The following is an 18479-nucleotide window of genomic DNA, read 5'->3' as shown; positions in this document are numbered from 1 at the left end:
CTACCATTAAGCCGATTACCTCCATACATTGAGCCACTGACGGGTGTTGAATGGAATGAAGAGTGCGGCAAGCACTTTGAAGTCTTGATAGCCTGTCCTCTGTCAGGTAAATCTTCATTTCTACAGAATCTATAAGAGTCCCCAGGAAGGGAACTCTTGTGAGTGGAACGAGTGAACTTTTCTTTTCGTTCACCTTCCATCCATGTGACCTTAGAAATGCCAGCACTAACTCTGTATGAGATGTGGCAGTTTGAAAGCTTGAAGCTTGTATCAGAATGTCGTCTAGGTATGGAGCTACCGAGATTCCCCGCGGTCTTAGTACCGCCAGAAGAGCACCCAGAACCTTTGTGAAGATTCTTGGCGCTGTAGCCAATCCGAATGGAAGAGCCACAAACTGGTAATGCCTGTCTAGGAAGGCAAACCTTAGGTACCGGTAATGATCTTTGTGAATCGGTATGTGCAGGTAAGCATCTTTTAAATCTACAGTGGTCATGTACTGACCCTCTTGGATCATAGGTAAAATTGTCCGAATAGTCTCCATCTTGAACGATGGAACTCTTAGGAATTTGTTTAGGATCTTTAAGTCCAGGATTGGTCTGAAAGTTCCCTCTTTTTTGGGAACCACAAACAGATTTGAGTAAAACCCCTGTCCCCTGTTCCGATCGTGGAACTGGATGGATTACTCCCATTAACAAGAGCTCTTGTACGCAGCGTAGAAAAGCCTCTTTCTTTGTCTGGATTGTTGACAATCTTGACAGATGAAATCTCTCTCTTGGAGGAGAGTATTTGAAGTCCAGAAGGTATCCCTGAGATATTATCTCTAGCGCCCAGGGATCCTGAACATCTCTTGCCCAAGCCTGGGCGAAGAGAGAAAGTCTGCCCCCCACTAGATCCGATCCCGGATCGGGGGCCCTCAATTCATGCTGTTTTGGGGGCAGCAGCAGGTTTCCTAGTCTGCTTGCCCTTGTTCCAGGACTGGTTAGGTTTCCAGCCTTGTCTGTAGCGAGCAACAGCTCCTTCCTGTTTTGGTGCAGAGGAAGTTGATGCTGCTCCTGCTTTGAAATTACGAAAGGAACGAAAACTAGACTGTCTAGTCTTGGCTTTGTCCTGAGGCAGGGCATGGCCTTTACCTCCTGTAATGTCAGCGATAATCTCTTTCAACCCGGGCCCGAATAAGGTCTGCCCTTTGAAAGGTATATTAAGCAATTTAGACTTAGAAGTAACATCAGCTGACCAGGATTTTAGCCACAGCGCCCTGCGTGCCTGAATGGTGAATCCTGAATTCTTCGCCGTAAGTTTAGTAAGATGTACTACGGCCTCCGAAATGAATGAATTAGCTAGTTTAAGGACTCTAAGCCTGTCCGTAATGTCGTCCAGAGTAGCTGAACCAATGTTCTCTTCCAGAGACTCAATCCAGAATGCCGCTGCAGCCGTGATCGGCGCAATGCATGCAAGGGGTTGCAATATAAAACCTTGTTGAACAAACATTTTCTTAAGGTAACCCTCTAACTTTTTATCCATTGGATCTGAAAAAGCACAGCTATCCTCCACCGGGATAGTGGTACGCTTAGCTAAAGTAGAAACTGCTCCCTCCACCTTAGGGACCGTTTGCCATAAGTCCCTTGTGGTGGCGTCTATTGGAAACATTTTTCTAAATATCGGAGGGGGTGAGAACGGCACACCGGGTCTATCCCACTCCTTAGTAACAATTTCAGTAAGTCTCTTAGGTATAGGAAAAACCTCAGTACTCGTCGGTACCGCAAAATATTTATCCAACCTACACATTTTCTCTGGTATTGCAACTGTGTTACAATCATTCAGAGCCGCTAACACCTCCCCTAGTAATACACGGAGGTTTTCCAGTTTAAATTTAAAATTTGAAATATCTGAATCCAGTCTGTTTGGATCAGAACAGTCACCCACAGAATGAAGTTCTCCGTCCTCATGTTCTGCCACCTGTGACGCAGTGTCTGACATGGCCCTAATATTATCAGCGCACTCTGTTCTCACCCCAGAGTGATCACGCTTACCTTTTAGTTCTGGTAATTTAGCCAAAACTTCAGTCATAACAGTAGCCATATCCTGTAATGTGATTTGTAATGGCCGCCCAGCTGTACTCGGCGCTACAATATCACGCACCTCCCTCTGAGCGGGAGATGTAGGTACTGACACGTGAGGCGAGTTAGTCGGCATAACTCTCCCCTCGTTGTTTGGTGAAATTTGTTCAATTTGTACAGATTGATTTTTATTTAAAGTAGCATCAATACAGTTAGTACATAAATTTCTATTGGGCTCCACTTTGGCATTGCAACAAATGACACAGGTATCATCTTCTGAATCAGACATGTTTAACACACTAGCAAATAAACTTGCAACTTGGAAATACAATTCAAATAGAATATTAAAACGTACTGTGCCTTTAAGAAGCACAGAAGATCTATGACAGTTAAAAATTAATAAATTGAAACAGTTATAGCCTCAATCCTTGTAAACAACACAACTTTAGCAAAGGTTTAATCCCATTAGCAAAGATAACAATTTCTGAAAGCAGGAAACAAATTACAGAATAAAAGTTTTTATTTCAGTCAAACTATAATTCTCACAGCTCTGCTGAGAGAAATTACCTCCCTCAAAATAAGTTTTGAAGACCCCTGAGCTCTGTAGAGATGAACCAGATCATGCAGGGAATACAATGAGTTGCTGACTGAAATATTTGATGCATAGTAAAAGCGCCCCTCCCCCACACACACAGCAGTGAGGGAGAACAGAAACTGACAGAAAAAACAGATTTAAGCAACTGCCAAGTGGAAAAATGGTGCCCAAACATTTATTCACTCAGTACCTCAGCAAATGAAAACGATTTTACATTCCAGCAAAAACGTTAAACATAATCTCTAGTTATTAAACAGCTTTATGTCCTTCTTACAGTGTAATTCTAGTGAAGTACCATTCTCCCAGAATACTGAAGTGTAAAGTATACATACATGACATTATATCGGTATGGCAGGATTTTCTCATCAATTCCATTGTCAGAAAATAAAAACTGCTACATACCCCTATGCAGATTCATCTGCCCGCTGTCCCCTGATCTGAAGTTTACCTCACTCCTCAGATGGCCGAGAACAGCAATATGATCTTAACTACTCCGGCTAAAATCATAGCAAAACTCTGGTAGATTCTTCCTCAAACTCTGCCAGAGAGGTAATAACACACTCCGGTGCTATTTTAAAATAACAAACTTTTGATTGAAGATATAAAACTAAGTATAATCACCATAGTCCTCTCACACGACCTATCTAGTTGCTGGGTGCAAGAGAATGACTGGGAGTGACGTAGAGGGGAGGAGCTATATGCAGCTCTGCTGGGTGAATCCTCTTGCACTTCCTGTAGGGGAGCAGTTAATATCCCAGAAGTAATGATGACCCGTGGACTGATCACACTTAACAGAAGAAAAGTGCTCATTTTATGGGTCTAGTAAAGTAAAGCGTTATTTACTTGCACCTAGTGAATTAAATGGACCGTAAAGTCAAAATAAAACTTAAATGGATTTAAATGTGTTCTCAAATTCATTTAAAAAGGGACGCTCCAGTCAAAATTAAACTTCATGATTCAGATAGAGCAGCATTTTTTAACAACTTTCCAATTTACTTCCATTAACAAAATGTGAAGAGTCTTTTTATATTTAAACTTTGAGTCACCAACTCCTACTGAGCATGTGCAAGATTTCACAGAACAAACGTATGTATTTGTGATTGGCTGATGACTGTCACATGGTACAGGGAGTGGAAATAGACAACTTTTAAAATTGTCATAACAAAATCTACTACTCATTTGAAGTTCAACTAAGTGCTATTGCATTGTCTTGTTATCTTGCATTCGTTGATTATGCAAATCTGCTGTGTTGACTGGTCCTTTAAGTTTAATTTTGACTAACATTCTGTTTAAAATGGTATGTTCTATCGAATCCATTTAAAACAGCTTTCCAATTTTACTCATATCATCAATTTTGCTTAGTTCTCTTAGTGTCTTTTGTTAAACAGTAAAAGTTGCACACTGTGCTACCGCTGAGAGTATGTAGCAATGTATACACTGCTGCCAGATGGCTATGGGCACATACACGCTCCTGATCTCACCTATTACTCTTTAACAAAGGATACCAAATGAACTAAGCAAAATTGATCACAGAAGCAAAATGGAAAGTTTCTCAAAATTGCATGCTCTGAAATAATGAATGGTAAAGTTTTACTTTATTGTCCCCTTATTAAATCACAGCCTCTCATGGTCCGGTCATGAAAAGGGTACCAAAACCAGACTTCTAAAAAAGAAAGTAATTACAGACAGCTTGCAAATTAAATTTGATGCAATCAGCAACATGCTTATCCACTAAATACCATCAATCCATTTGTACTGGTGTTTCACATGTTTTTTTGCCTCTACATAATTAACATCTATACATAAAAAAGCCTTTCTGGCAAAAATCTGTTTCACTTACTTCAAGATTGTTTTTGCACTGCTGCAGTCTTCAAATCGAATAGAGTAACCCACTTCTTGACCCAACATCACATCCATTTCATCAGCAACTCTTTGGGCCACACTCATAGCAGCCACTCTTCTGGGCTGGGTACATGCAACACCTCGCTTGGGTCCAGGCAATGCTCTCATATACTCAACACACCATTGTGGTATCTGTATTACAAATGACATGCGCCTGTGAACTTCTAAACATTTGAAATGTACATATGTATGCCTGAGTTTACTTTAATGTCACCTTAAGTTGTATCATTTAAAACAAAAACAAGTATGATCTTGATTTGGAACATTTTTCTATATGCTTTGTTCAAGTGCAACATTTGCCAGTCAACAACAACAGATTTATAGTAATAATAAAGTGAGTCCAGGAATATTTCATCATAAGATTTTAAAAATGTAAACTTATTGCTCTCATACTTTAAAGAGACAGTTTATCCTACCCCCCCAACTCTTTAGTGAACGTAAAGTTTCATCAAGTAGTGCCCGGTTTTTAAAAATACTATTAAAAACAGGGGCACTTTCACTGATGAAACTTTACATTGCACCATATTTGTAGAAATACTTACCTCTTCGTTTTGAAATCTGGATCACCGATGTCGCTTCCCCCGCCCGTCGCAAGCGTGATTGGAGGATGCCGGAATCGTCATTGCTGACGTAGGAAGACGCTTGCGACGGGCTAGCAAAGCGCTGGAGCGGTTTTCAAGACGAAGAGGTATTTCTACAAATATGGTGCAATGTAAAGTTTCATCAATGAAAGTGCCCCTGTTTTTAATAGTATTTTTAAAAACCGGGCACTACTTGATAAAAAAAACTTTACATTCACTTTAATTTGTTTCCAAAAATCTATTTTACTTCATGGAATGTATTAAAATAATCCTTTTTACTTTATTTTGGAGTTTGAAATAGCTGGTTTTCCCTGTGGGATCCCTATACTGAGTAGGGGGAGGGAGAGATAATACAATGTTAATGTTCAATTGTTCCTTTAAAACATTGAGATTTGGCTTACAGACAGATATAATATAAAGAAGCATGTGTGAGTGCAGAGAGTTATAAAATAAGGATATCTGCTTTTACTGCAAGCTCAACCCATTTTGATGGGTTGTGGTTTCAAAGAACAAAACCAGTTATTCCATACACAGAAAGAAAAAACATTTCTCATACATTGTATACTCTGCAGCTGGTATAAGTCGTCATTGGAAATATTAAGGGAAAAACAATTTTACATTACACTGTGTCCCTTTAAAACAGATGGAAATTAGTACATTTATACTGCATTTGCTTTACTAAACCAAATATATATTGGACAAATTTGCCTTAATTCTCACAAAAAAAGCAAAGGAGAAACATGGATAAGATTAATACATATTTTACAGTCTATCTTAAAAGGACATGAAGCTCAAAAAGTAATTTTAAACAACTTTCCAATTTACTTAGATTATCAGATTTTATTCTCTCTATATCCTTAGTTGAAAAACAGGAAGGTGAGCTCAGGAGCACCCTTTGCAAGAGCACTAGATGGCAGCACTTTTTCCTGACGTGTATACTATACCATCTTGGTATCTCTATACCATGAGAACAAAGTAAATTGTAAACTTATTTATATTAATTGTATGCTCTGCTGAAAGACATTTTTCTTTCATGACTCAAAGGGCCCTTATAGTGATAGAGCCTGTAATTCCATCACTAGTGACACAAACACTGTTTAATCCTTGTGAAGTACCGCGCAACAGCTGATCCCATTTGTCTTTATAACGGCCATACACACATCTATATTTATCTCTATCTAGGTCAGGGTTACGTGATGGTCTGGAGTGTAAATCTGCAGATGTGATTGCCATCAATAGAAGCACCATACTGTTGTGGGACATCATGCCAATTGAGGAAAATCAAAAGGTATGACAAACACGCATCTTTAAAATATGAATAATGATGCTCAAGTTAAAAACATATAGGTTATAATTACCAGAATGATGCATAAAGTATTACCAGTCACTATAAGCTATCTGCATTGTTTTAAATACAAATATATTTAGTTTACTGTACCTTCAACAAAAAATTCCAGGAGAAAGAAGAACATTTGATAATAAAAGTAAATTTCAAAAGTTGTTTATAATTGTATGCTGTATCGGAATCATGTCCCTTTAAGCTCAGGAGCGTGCATGTGTCTGGCAGTGTTTTAGCAAGAACGCTATTTATTCGCAAGAGCACTATATGGCAGCACTATTTCCTGGCTTGTGGTGCTCCAGACTAGGTATCGCTTCAGAGGGATGCAAAAGTAAAATGATCTAGGGCATTAAGTTGTGTACTTACGTCCACATAAGTGTAACACATTACCTCCAATTCCCTAGGAGATCTACAAATTAGGGAAATCTTAAAATACTTGTGTATTAAAAACATATTTTTTTACTATTCTTGCAGGTTCCAACAGGCGCCCACAATAATACTTTTTTGTGTGTTTTTTGTGTGCCTGAGTTATTCTCATCAGCAGTGTGCCTAAGCCCCTGTTACCTAAGGAGTACATGCACAGTCTCTCTTATTAGGCAACAAGCACACGGATACACATAGCCTTTGAGAATAGCCAAGGTCGAACACCCTCTGATTGGCTGTACTATAACTTAATATAGAAACAGTATTAACCAGTATACTTATTTTTCCTCCAAAATCTTTTGAGGTGTAAATGAAGTACCCCTTACTTTTAGGCAAAACGCAGCCAATGCCGTCAGCTTCGTACACTGAGAAATCAATACATTTTAAGATCACTTAGATCAATGCAGTTAATGACGCAATAAGGTATTATAGTTAGAAAAGTGGTACCATTCTGCACACACATGCAATGCAAAACAAAAACTTAAGTTCAGGTGAATGAACAGACAAGCAGGACATACCTGAGTAGTTTTGCCAGAACCAGTCTCTCCAACCAAAACAAAGGACTGGTTCCTTACAAGAATATCTGTAAAACGTTCTTTATACTCCCAGACTGGAAGCTGAAGACGCTTTTTCAATATATCATAATATCGTGGTGTGTGGGGCAAGTTGGTGAATGGATTAATGCCTTGTGGGAGCACTGCTGGTTTTATTGTTGGTAAGCCACCAGCTGTTATGAAAGGGGAGTTTTGAGGAGATCGGATTTCCTTTTCTTTATCCCTTTCTCGATCTCTGTCACGATCCCGGTCTCGATCCTTTGAGCGGTCATCTCTATCGCGATCTCTCTCTTTCCTAAAAGAAACAATATGTCACTTAAAGAGAAAGCCTAGCTAAATTAAACTTTCATGATTCAAATAGGGTATGCAATATAAAAAACTTTAAAAAATTTCCATTTTCATTAAATTGGCTTTGTTCTCTTGATATTCTGTGTTGAAAGCTAAAGCTAGGTAGGCTCATATGCACATTTTTAAGCCCTTGAAGGACGCCTCTTATCGCAGTGCATTTGGACAGTTTTTCACAGCTAGACAGTGCTAGTTTATGTGTCATATATAGATAACTAGAGCTGCAACAACTAATCGGCATAATCGATTATGAAAATAGTTGTCAACAAATCTCATCGATTAGTAGGTTGGCAATTAGTTGGTCTGTGCACAGCACCAGTTGCTTTACTCCAATGAGCTCCTGCACATGGTATTTTGTTTTATGGTCATGCCCTTAACCTAAAGGACATCTACAGACATTTTACTTTTAACTTTTTCAGGACAGTATAATATTCTTTTTAGGTTTACAACTACTCCTGTCTTATTTGCAACCCAGAAATAATAGGAGTTATCATTTGGATTGTTTATATTAAATCAGGTGATTTGGGACTATGCTTTGTATGATATAGTGCCGAGCTTAATATTAATTTTTACAGCTAGCCCTAGGTTGATGGCATATTTTATATGAATTGATGCCACCATTACCTGTTTGCACAATTTTTTGCAGATTGCTTGCTATTGCTGATTATATATACTCTTTAGATAAATGTGTAAGGCTGTGTCCTGTTACTGATATATTGGGGCCAATTTATCAATGTCTGTCCGACATGATACGCTGTAGCGTTTCATGTCCGACAGCATATGCTGTCGGTATTTAACATTGCACAAGCAGTTCACCAGAACTGCTTGTGCAATGCCGCCCCCTGCAGATTTGCGCCCATTCGGCTGCTAGCAGGGGGTGTCAATCAGCCCGATCGTATAGGATCGGGCAGATTGCAGACCGCAGCCTCAGAGGCAGCGGACCAGTTATGGAGCAGTGGTCTTAAGCTCCATTGTTTAGCTCTTTTGCCTTTTTTTTTTATATATATTTTTAATTAATTGGAATATGTACCAAATTCAACCAATTCAAATGTAACTATATATGTTATTTTAAGAGTGGACTAGATATTTTTCCCCCTAACATTATAGCTGGTTGTTTACCATTGCATATAGATATTCAAGATATTTTTATGTCAGAATGAAGTCCAGGCTTACTTTGTTAAGAGGCCCCTTGCATTGGTGAAAAGCTAACAAAGATAAATAGCCCACCTTGGTGAAATTGGCAAAACCCTACTTATGCATCTCAGGCACCTCAACACCATCTGAGCACCTCTCCTCAGCTGCAGGCAAAATAGCTTGCAAAAAAAGTATGCCAGCCTCAGCCAGGAGCATGTGGACATGTTGACAAAGTTTCTGAAAGAGTGAATAACAGAATGTTATAAACAGTGATAGTCTACCTCTCTTACTAGTTCTCTTTTCAAACAGTTTGTGGATTTGTTTTGCTTAATTATAAAAATGTGTTCTGCTGCTTAAAAAAATTGGACCAACAGTTCTGTTAATGTAAAGTTGTAAAGTTTCAGTCTGAAGTTTATATTTATAACACTCAGTATGTGGATTTTATTTTAAATATAGGAAAAAAATATTTATTTTTTATCCGATTAATCAAAAAATTAAATCGGCCGATTAATCGATTATTAAAATAATCGTTAGTTGCAGCCCTATAGATAACTGCTTACTGCTATGGATTTACAAAGGAGTCAGCACTGATTGGTTAAAATGCAAGTATGTCAAAAGAACTGAAATAAGGGGGCAGTCTGCAGAGGCTTAAATACAAGGTTATTGCAGAGGTAAAAACGATATTAATATAACGGTGTTGGTTATGCAAAACTGGGGAATGAGTAATAAAGGGATTATCTATTTTTTTTAAACAATCCAATTCTGGAGTAGACAGCCTTTAAAAATAAGGATAAGACTCAAAAGATGAGAAAAAAATAAAAAATAAATAAAACCTTATGGGATTTAACATTTGGGAACAGTTAAACAGGCATCCTCACAATATGAAACAGATCCTAAGTGTAAAACTACTCTACGATTAAAAGCTAAAGGGGGGGGGGGGGGAGTATTATGTGAAATTCGGCATGCTGGGGGGGGGGGGGGGAGTTACCCATTGAGGTTACATTTTTTAGAACTTTGAGATCCAACCAGATTTAACAAGTTTCTTGTTAACCTTTTATAACCAAGTATCAAACTGTTTCACATTCACTTAAAAGTATAATAGTTGGCGCTTCCTACATTTTGAGGTTGTTCCGTTTATATTCATAAAAAATTGAAAACAAACATTTAAACACTGGTAGCAGGCATAGCTTTCTGAACACAAAAATACTTTTAAGAGCTAGATATCACATATAGTAATCACTTTCAAATATATCTTTACACCCCCAGTATCTATACTATAATTGTGTTTGTAATGCGCCTGTTGCCAGCTGCGCACGCATCTTCAAAGGAATGTTGGCAGCACTAGGCAGCCAAAAGAATGTTGAAGTCGCGCAGCCAAAAAAAACTAACCGCCCGCAATAAGTTTTTTTTTGGGTTTTTTTTAAATAACCAACTACCTAATAAAATTATTAACCCCTAAATCCACCAACCCCAACATCGCAAACTACCCAATACATCTATTAACCCCTATACCGCCATTAACCCACATTGTTAATTAACCGAATAAATCTATTAACCCCATAACCGCCAAACCACACAACGCAAATAACTAATCACTAAGCCCCCTAACCTAACAACCCCTAAATTAACCCCATTACATAAATTAAAATAATCCTAAATTACAATTAAAATAAAAAACCTAACATTACTTTAAAAATAAAAAAACAAGTTTAAACTAATCTAAAATTACAGAATAAAAAAGTCTAACATTACACAAAATAATAAAACACATTATCCAAAATAAAAAAAATTAAACCCAATTACTATGAAAATAAAAAAAGCCCCCCAAAATAAAAACACCCCCTAATCTAAGAATAAAATACCAATAGCCCTTAAAAGGGCTTTTTGTAGGGCATTGCCCTAAAGAAATCAGCTTTTACATTAAAAATTACTAATTCCCCATCTAACATTAAAACCCCCCACCCACCAAATCCCCCAAAATAAAAAAAAAAAACTAACACTAATAAACCTAAAGCTACCCATTGCCCCCTAAAGGGGCATTTGTATGGGCATTGCCCTTAAAAGGGCATTCAGGTCTTTTTCACATTGCCCAAAAAACCCTAATTAAATTAAAAAAAACAACAAACAAAAAAAACTAAAGCCCCAAATAGGTACTCACGGTTCCTGAAGTCCGGCAGAGAAGGTCTTCTTCCAGGCGGGTCCATCATCTTCATCCACAGCAAAGGCGGCGAGGAGCGGAGATGCGGAGCGGTGTTCCCAGATGTGGCGATCCTATGCGGCGCCGGTGCGTCTCTGCATGCGATCGTCCGCCGCACACTGAAGATTAAATGCAAGGTACCCCATATTTATTGGGGTATGTTGCATTCCTATTGGCTGACATTTTCACATCAGCCAATAGAATGACAGCAAGTGAAATAGTATTGGCTGGTGAACAGCCAATAGGATGAGAGCAACTGAAATCTTATTGGCTAGTGAATAGCCAATAAGATTTCACTTGCTCTTGGTTTCAGTGTGCGGCGGACGATCGCATAAAGAGGAGCCTCCTCACCGCAGAGGAGCGTCTCCGCCGCCGGTGACTACCGCGAATCGCCACATCTGGGAACACCGCTCCACATCTCTGTGCCGCCTTCGCTGTGGATGAAGATGATGGACCCGCCTGGAAGAAAACCTTATCCAACGGACTTCAGGAACCGTACCCGTTTGGTGCTTTAGTGTTAGGTTTTTTTTTAAAAGTTTTTTTTTTTTTTGGGGGGGGGGTTATTTTTTTAAATGGGGTTTTTTGGGCAATGTTAAAATGAGCTGAATGCCCCTTTAAGGGCAGTCAAAAAGAGCTGAATGCCCATACAAATGCCCCTTTAGGGGCAATTGGTAGTTTAGGTTTATTAGTGTTAGTTGTTTTTATTAATTTGGGGGGTTTTAATGTTAGAGGGGAGATTAGTCATTTTTTTAGGTAAAAGAGCTGTTTAACTTAGGGCAATGCCCTACAAAAGGCCCTTTTAAGGGCTATTAGTAGATTAGGGTGGCTTAACCCCTTAATGACAACTGACGTACCAGGTACGTCATGCATTAACAAGCAGTTAATGACAATGGACGTACCTGGTACGTCAGTTGTCTAACAGAGTGCTGGAAGTGATCACAATCACTTCCAGCAGCTCTGAGGGTATTGCAGTGATGCCTCGATATGGAGGCATCCTGCAATACCCCTTTACAAGCCTCCGATGCAGAGAGAGCCACTCTGTAGCCCTCTCTGCACCGGTAGTGATGGTGCCGATGGTGCCTTTGCCCAGTGGGAGGAGGGAGCGTGTGCGCGCGCGTGCACGATGCGCGCGTGCGCGTTGATGCGCGTGCGCGCATTACCACACTGACACCAATGAAGGAAGGGGAAAAAAAAAAGTTTAAAAAAAAAAGTTACTTTTTTTTTTTTTTTTTTTTACATATAAAAGGATCTGGGAGGGGGAGGGGGTGGGGGTATTGTGGGGGGGGCTGCTACACTACAGAAATAAATTTGTATAAAAAATACAAATAAAAGTTATAAATAAAATTTAAATAGTTTGGCCAGTGGGGCCAAACTGGGTACTGGCAGACAGCTGCCAGTACCCAAGATGGCGGTAATTAGGTAGGGGAGAGGGTTAGAGAGCTGGAGGGGGGGATCAGGGAGGTTGGTGCTAAGGCAGGGGTCCATCACAACTAAAATATTTTATAATTTTTATTTAAAAAAAAAAAAAACTCTTATTTAGTACTGGCAGACTTTCTGCCAGTACTTAAGATGGCGGTAACAATTGTGGGGTGGGGGAGGGAAGAGAGCTGTTTGGGAGGGATCAGGGGGTGGGATGTGTCAGGTGGGAGGCTGATCTCTAAAATTAACCCTGCAAGCTCCCTACAAGCTACCTAATTTAACCCCTTCACTGCTGGGCATAATTCACGTGTGGTGCGCAGCAGCATTTAGCGGCCTTCTAATTACCAAAAAGCAACTCCAAAGCCATATAAGTCTGCTATTTCTGAACAGAGGGCATCCCAGAGAAGCTTTTACAACAATTTCTGCCATAATAGCACAAGCTGTTTGTAAATAATTTCAGTGAGAAACCTAAAATTGTGAAAAATGTAAAGTTTTTTTTTTTTTATTTGCTCGCATTTGGCGGTGAAATGGTGGCATAAAATATACCAAAATGGGCCTAGATCAATACTTGGGGTTGTCTACTACAGGGGTCAGCAACCTTGGGCCCCCAGATGTTTTAGTACTACATTTCCCATTGTGCTCAGACAGCCTAAACCGTGTCTCAGCATCATGGGAAATGTAGTTCCAAAACATCTGGGGGCCCAAGGTTGCTGACCCCTGGTCTACTACACTACACTAAAGCTAAAATTAACCCTACAAGCTCCCTAATTAACCCCTTCACTCCTGGGCATAAAACATGTGTGGTGCGCAGAGGCATTTAGCGGCCTTCTAATTACCAAAAAGCAACCACAAAGCCATATAAGTCTGTTATTTCTGAACAAAGGGGATCCCAGAGAAGCATTTACAACCATTTGTGCCATAATTGCAGAAGCTGTTTGTAAATAATTTCAGTGGGAAACCTAAAGTTTGTGACAAAATTTGTGAAAAAGTGAACTTTTTTTTTTTTATCGCATTTGGCGGTGAAATGGTGGCATGAAATATACCAAAATGGGCCTAGATCAATACTTTGGGATGTCTTCTAAAACAAAATATATACATGTCAAGGGATATTCAGGTATTCCTGACAGATATCAGGGTTCCAAAGTAACTAGCGCTCATTTTGAAAAAAAGTGGTTTGGAAATAGCAAAGTGCTACTTGTATTTATTGCCCCATAAATTGCAAAAAAAGCAAAGAACATGTAAACATTGGGTATTTCTAAACTCAGGACAAAATTTAGAAACTATTTAGCATGGGTGTTTTTTGGTGGTTGTAGATGTGTAACAGATTTTGGGGGTCAAAGTTAGAAAAAGTGTGTTTTTTTCCATTTTTTCCTCATATTTTATCATTTTTTTTTTAGTAAATTATAAGATATGATGAAAATAATGGTATCTTTAGAAAGTCCATTTAATGACGAGAAAAACGGTATATAATATGTGTGGGTACAGTAAACGAGTAAGAGGAAAATTACAGCTAAACGCAAACACTGCAGAAATGTAAAAATAGCCATGGTCATTAAGGGTAAGAAAATTGAAAAATGGTCCGGTCATTAAGGGGTTAAAAAAAAAAAGGTTCTTAGATTAGGAATATTTATTTTTTATTTTGGATAATGAAGTTTTTTTTTCAGTAATCTTACTTTTTTTTATTTTTTGTAATTTTAGATATTGGAAAGGGGGATGGGGCAGAGGAATAGGGGGATAGATGAATAGAGGTATATGGATGGATAGGTATATTTCTTTCATTAACCATTTTGGCCCATGTACACCGCTAGTAATATAATACAACTAAAATCTTGCTTTTTTATTTCTACCAGTTATCTTCATGTTAGAAAAGCAGATGTTCTATGAAATGCACTGAATTAGCTTTTAGCCCTCACAGCTAAGTACAATTAAAAGTTTTTAAAACCAGTGGCCCAAAAAGTAAAACATTTCTGTTCAATGTTCCAAAATTCTAGGAGCATTTACAATAGGAATATCTGACATTTTGAACGTCTCCTTAATTATAACGAAACTGCAAGCAGGACAGTGATGATCCCTAAGGCAGAACATGCTGTGATCTGAGATGTCATTGCAGAAAATATGGGACACATGCAGGAACTTAGCACTTTAACTTTGCAGCACTGCTCCACATTAGATTGCTCTCTTCAAACAGAGCTTTGCCCTGGCTGCACTGTAAGTTTTCCTTAACACAGTGTATCCAGAGCAAAGTGCTGTATGAAGAAAACAGTCAAATATGGAGCAGTCCTGCATTTATTGTTGACTCAGTCTAAGGGATTTCTTTTTCTATTACTACAAGAGAAAAGGAAAAACAGACATTTTAAAAACTTTGCTTTACTCTCAAGTTAAAATGACCTGCATAAATATCACAAAAAAAATCTCATTGCAGTAAGTGAATAAAAGTTCTGCCTCTGGGGCAGTGATAGGGAGCCTTCAGCTGACTTGAGTGGCTGTAAAAATTTCACCTGCAGAAACTCTTCACAGGGAAAAAAGGCAAAAGTTTGTGAACATCCAAAAAGAAAAAAGGGCCTGTGAGTTGTAAAAGCAGGCAAGTTTTTATCCACTTGTTGACTATATTTCTATTTATAAAGTGCAAAAACAAAACACTCATTACCATGCTATTTTTGCATTAGCATCCCCTGAGAACTATGTTTAGACCACACCAAGGTACTAAACACAACTAAGTTCTCACTCAGAAGTCACAATACAGCTCCTGAGCCAGTGATAGGAGTGACATATGCATGTTGACACCTAATTGGCCCACCTTCTATGTCAAAGCTAAGGAGCTACAATGCATTTCAGCTTCTAAGCTAGCATTAAAGGGATATTCTTGTGATATCCTTTGTTGAAGAGATATCTAGGTAGGCGTCTGGAGCACTATACGACATGAAATAGTGCTTCCATCTAGTTCCCTTGCAAATTAATAACATTCTAGCAAAACTGCTGCCATATAGTGCTTCAGGGAGCTTATGTTCCTGCTTTTCAACAACAAAAAAACAAGATAAAGAAAATTTGATAATAGAAGTAAATTAGAAAGTTGTTTAACGTTTCATGATTCAGATAGAGCGTGAAAGAAAAATATGGGTTTTATGTCCCTTTAAAAGAAGCAAAAAAGCCAGATTGTAATAATTTGCACAATAAAACAATATACATGTGTTACATTGCCTCCATTTCCTGAAGATTAAAGGGACAAGAATTTTTCTTTCACAATTCAGATAGAGCATGCAGTTTTGAACACCACCATTGGGGGGAGGGTTAAAAAGCTGCTTGGGAGGGATCAGGGAGGTGGGAGTATAAGAAGGATCCTACACTGCAGGAAAATAATCACATTTAAATTTTTTTTAAAAAACACGCCATACTGGCAGACTTGTCTGCCAGTACTTAAAGGGACACTGAACCCAATTTTTTTCTTTTGTGATTCAGATAAAGCATGCAATTTTAAGCCACTTTCTAATTTACTCCTATTATCAATTTTTCTTCTCTTGCTATCTTTATTTGAAAAATAAGAAAAGTTCTTGTCTTAATGTCATTTATTTTCTTTTAGCTTACAAAAAGCATGTAGGCACACAGCAGCAAACAAAAGCAACGTTTCGGGCTATTCACCCTTAATAATGCTAATTAGCATGATTAAGGGTGAATAGCCCAAAACGTTGCTTTTGTTTGAAAATAAATGACAAAGACAAGAACTTTTCCTCTTTATTTGGTGCTGTGGACTATTGCTGTTGTGGATTCATTGAGGCATTTGCAGTGGCCCTCTACCACCTGCAGCTTGCGAGGGTGGCGGCGTAGCTTCAGGCGAACCTGCCGGGTGAGTAATGCAGACGCCGGGTTCAGACTTCCGGTGCTGTATGATGCACACGCAAATGAGGTCAGGGTTTTGACACAGAGCTTTTGGAGTCACTGAAAGGTGCAGGCACAAGTGGGGACCAAGCCTCCCCGGGATGACCAATATATACAAAGAAAGAGGCAGCACTCCAAAGTATTGCAAATAAAAAGGATATTTAATCCAGAGTCAATACAATTACAAACACACACACACAGAGGTAGGAGGTAAGAGGGGGGCGTGTCCTTACGCGTTTCGTGCCTCCAGGCACTTAGTCATAGGATATTAGCCTGTTGTGCACGGCCTGACTATATTCCAACCTGAACCAATCACATCTGTGAATCAGGTCTAGAAATAATCAGGCAAGTGCAAAAGAGGCCAAAACAATTAAAAAGTAGTATCCAAGGACTGAACAAAACCCTAGCATTCCCTCTACTTAGAAAAGTAATAACTAGGAATTTATAGTTTAACAATCAGCATTTTAAATCTTACAGATCTGTTAATTATCATTTAGATATTTACCAATATTCAGTAGAAACGTTTAAAAGATTATTATATACAAAAGACATGATGGAATATGATGAATATGTAAACATTCTAGGTTGGGCTAAACAGAGACACATGATAAAGATATATTTTTTGTATTACAATTTAGTTCAATCTGTAAATAAACTTATGTCCCATTCCTTGTTTAAACCCTGAGGTTCCCTAGTGCACAATGTAAAAATCCAAAATAATTCTTTCTTTGTCAGAATATTGAATTTATTACCACCCCTGGGTGGCAGGAACACTTTATCAATGGCTTTTACATTAATATTGGGAACATTAGTAAAGTGGTACCAATTAAAGTGGTTTGCAACACTAGATGTCTTTACATAATTTTTAATATCTCTTTTGTGTTCCCCCACTCGTTTTCTCAGGGTACGTGAGGTCTGACCCACATATTGAACCCCACAAAAGTTGCACTGCAATAAATAAATGACAAAGGTTGAGGAGCAATTAATATGGTAATTAATTCTATAACTCAAACCCGTTATAAAACTACTAAAGCTGTCACCACCAGAGACAACTTCACATGTGCCACAATTTGTTGACAAACAGCAAAAGGTACCTTTGCGGTCCAACCAATTCTTCTTCTTCCTGTCAGAGTGAGTAGACACCATACTTGGCGCCAGCATATTTCCCAATGTGGGCGCTTTCTTAGAAACAAATTTTATGCAACTCAGATATGGTTTTAATATCTCATCACCCTCCAGGAGAGTAAGGTTCCTCTTTAGAATTTTACAAATTTCATGAAATTGTGAGGAATACTGTGTTGAAAAAACTATTGAATCTGAGAAACCATCTCTCTTTTTATTTATATTTCTCTTGTTTCTTCGTACACAGTCCTCCTCTCTTATCTCCGATAGACTTTTTTCTAAAGAATTCAAATTATAGCCTCTTGCCTGTAGTCTATATTTAAGCTCAACAGCCTGTTTTTCAAATGATACATCCCTTGTCGCATTCCTTCGTAAACGAAGAAACTGACTTCTGGGTATAGACTTAATCAAATGTCTGGGGTGACACGAGGTGGCATGCAAGATTGTGTTCCCCGCTGTCGGCTTCCTATATGTATCAGTAAATATACTGGCACTTTGTACACAACCGACCAAATTTAAATCTAAATATTGGGCTTCACTCAAATGCATGCCACCCGTGAACACCAGACTGAGTTCATTATCATTGATGTACTTCAGAAAATCCTCAAAAACAAAATCCCCCTTGACAACAAAGATCAAATCATCTATATAGCGCATATATAGATGAATATTGTCCCTAAAGGGGTTGTTCACATTGTAGATTGCATCGAGCTCCCACCACCCCATAAACAAATTAGCAAATGAGGGGGCAAACTTTGCCCCCATCGCTGTTCCACACGTTGGCAAAAAATATTCGTTGTCAAACATAAAAAAGTTATGGGATAGCAGGAACCCGACACAATCACAAATAAAAGCACAAAAGACATCAGAATAGTCAGTCCTAGTTCTGAGAACCAGGTAGTGTGCGGTTTGTCTATACTATTTGAAAAAGAAGGCAT

The 18479-nt window shown here is 38.6% G+C and overlaps 1 protein-coding gene across 1 annotated transcript in view; it reads right to left on the bottom strand.

Annotated features, from left to right (window-relative positions):
* Positions 1–18479, bottom strand: part of LOC128647499 (ATP-dependent RNA helicase DHX15-like) — a 45105-nt gene that overhangs the window by 12477 nt on the left and 14149 nt on the right. Inside the window, exons 2-3 of the mRNA XM_053700285.1 lie at positions 7416–7746; positions 4493–4686 (exon numbers count right to left, since the gene is read on the bottom strand). Coding sequence (XP_053556260.1) covers positions 4493–4686; positions 7416–7746 — 525 coding nt within the window. The remainder of the gene's footprint in view (positions 1–4492; positions 4687–7415; positions 7747–18479) is intronic.

Source organism: Bombina bombina, chromosome 2, assembly GCF_027579735.1.
Source record: "Bombina bombina isolate aBomBom1 chromosome 2, aBomBom1.pri, whole genome shotgun sequence".
Classification (NCBI taxonomy): domain Eukaryota; kingdom Metazoa; phylum Chordata; class Amphibia; order Anura; family Bombinatoridae; genus Bombina; species Bombina bombina.
The sequence above is the reverse complement of the archived record's forward strand: the minus strand, read 5'-3'. Positions and strand labels throughout refer to the sequence as shown.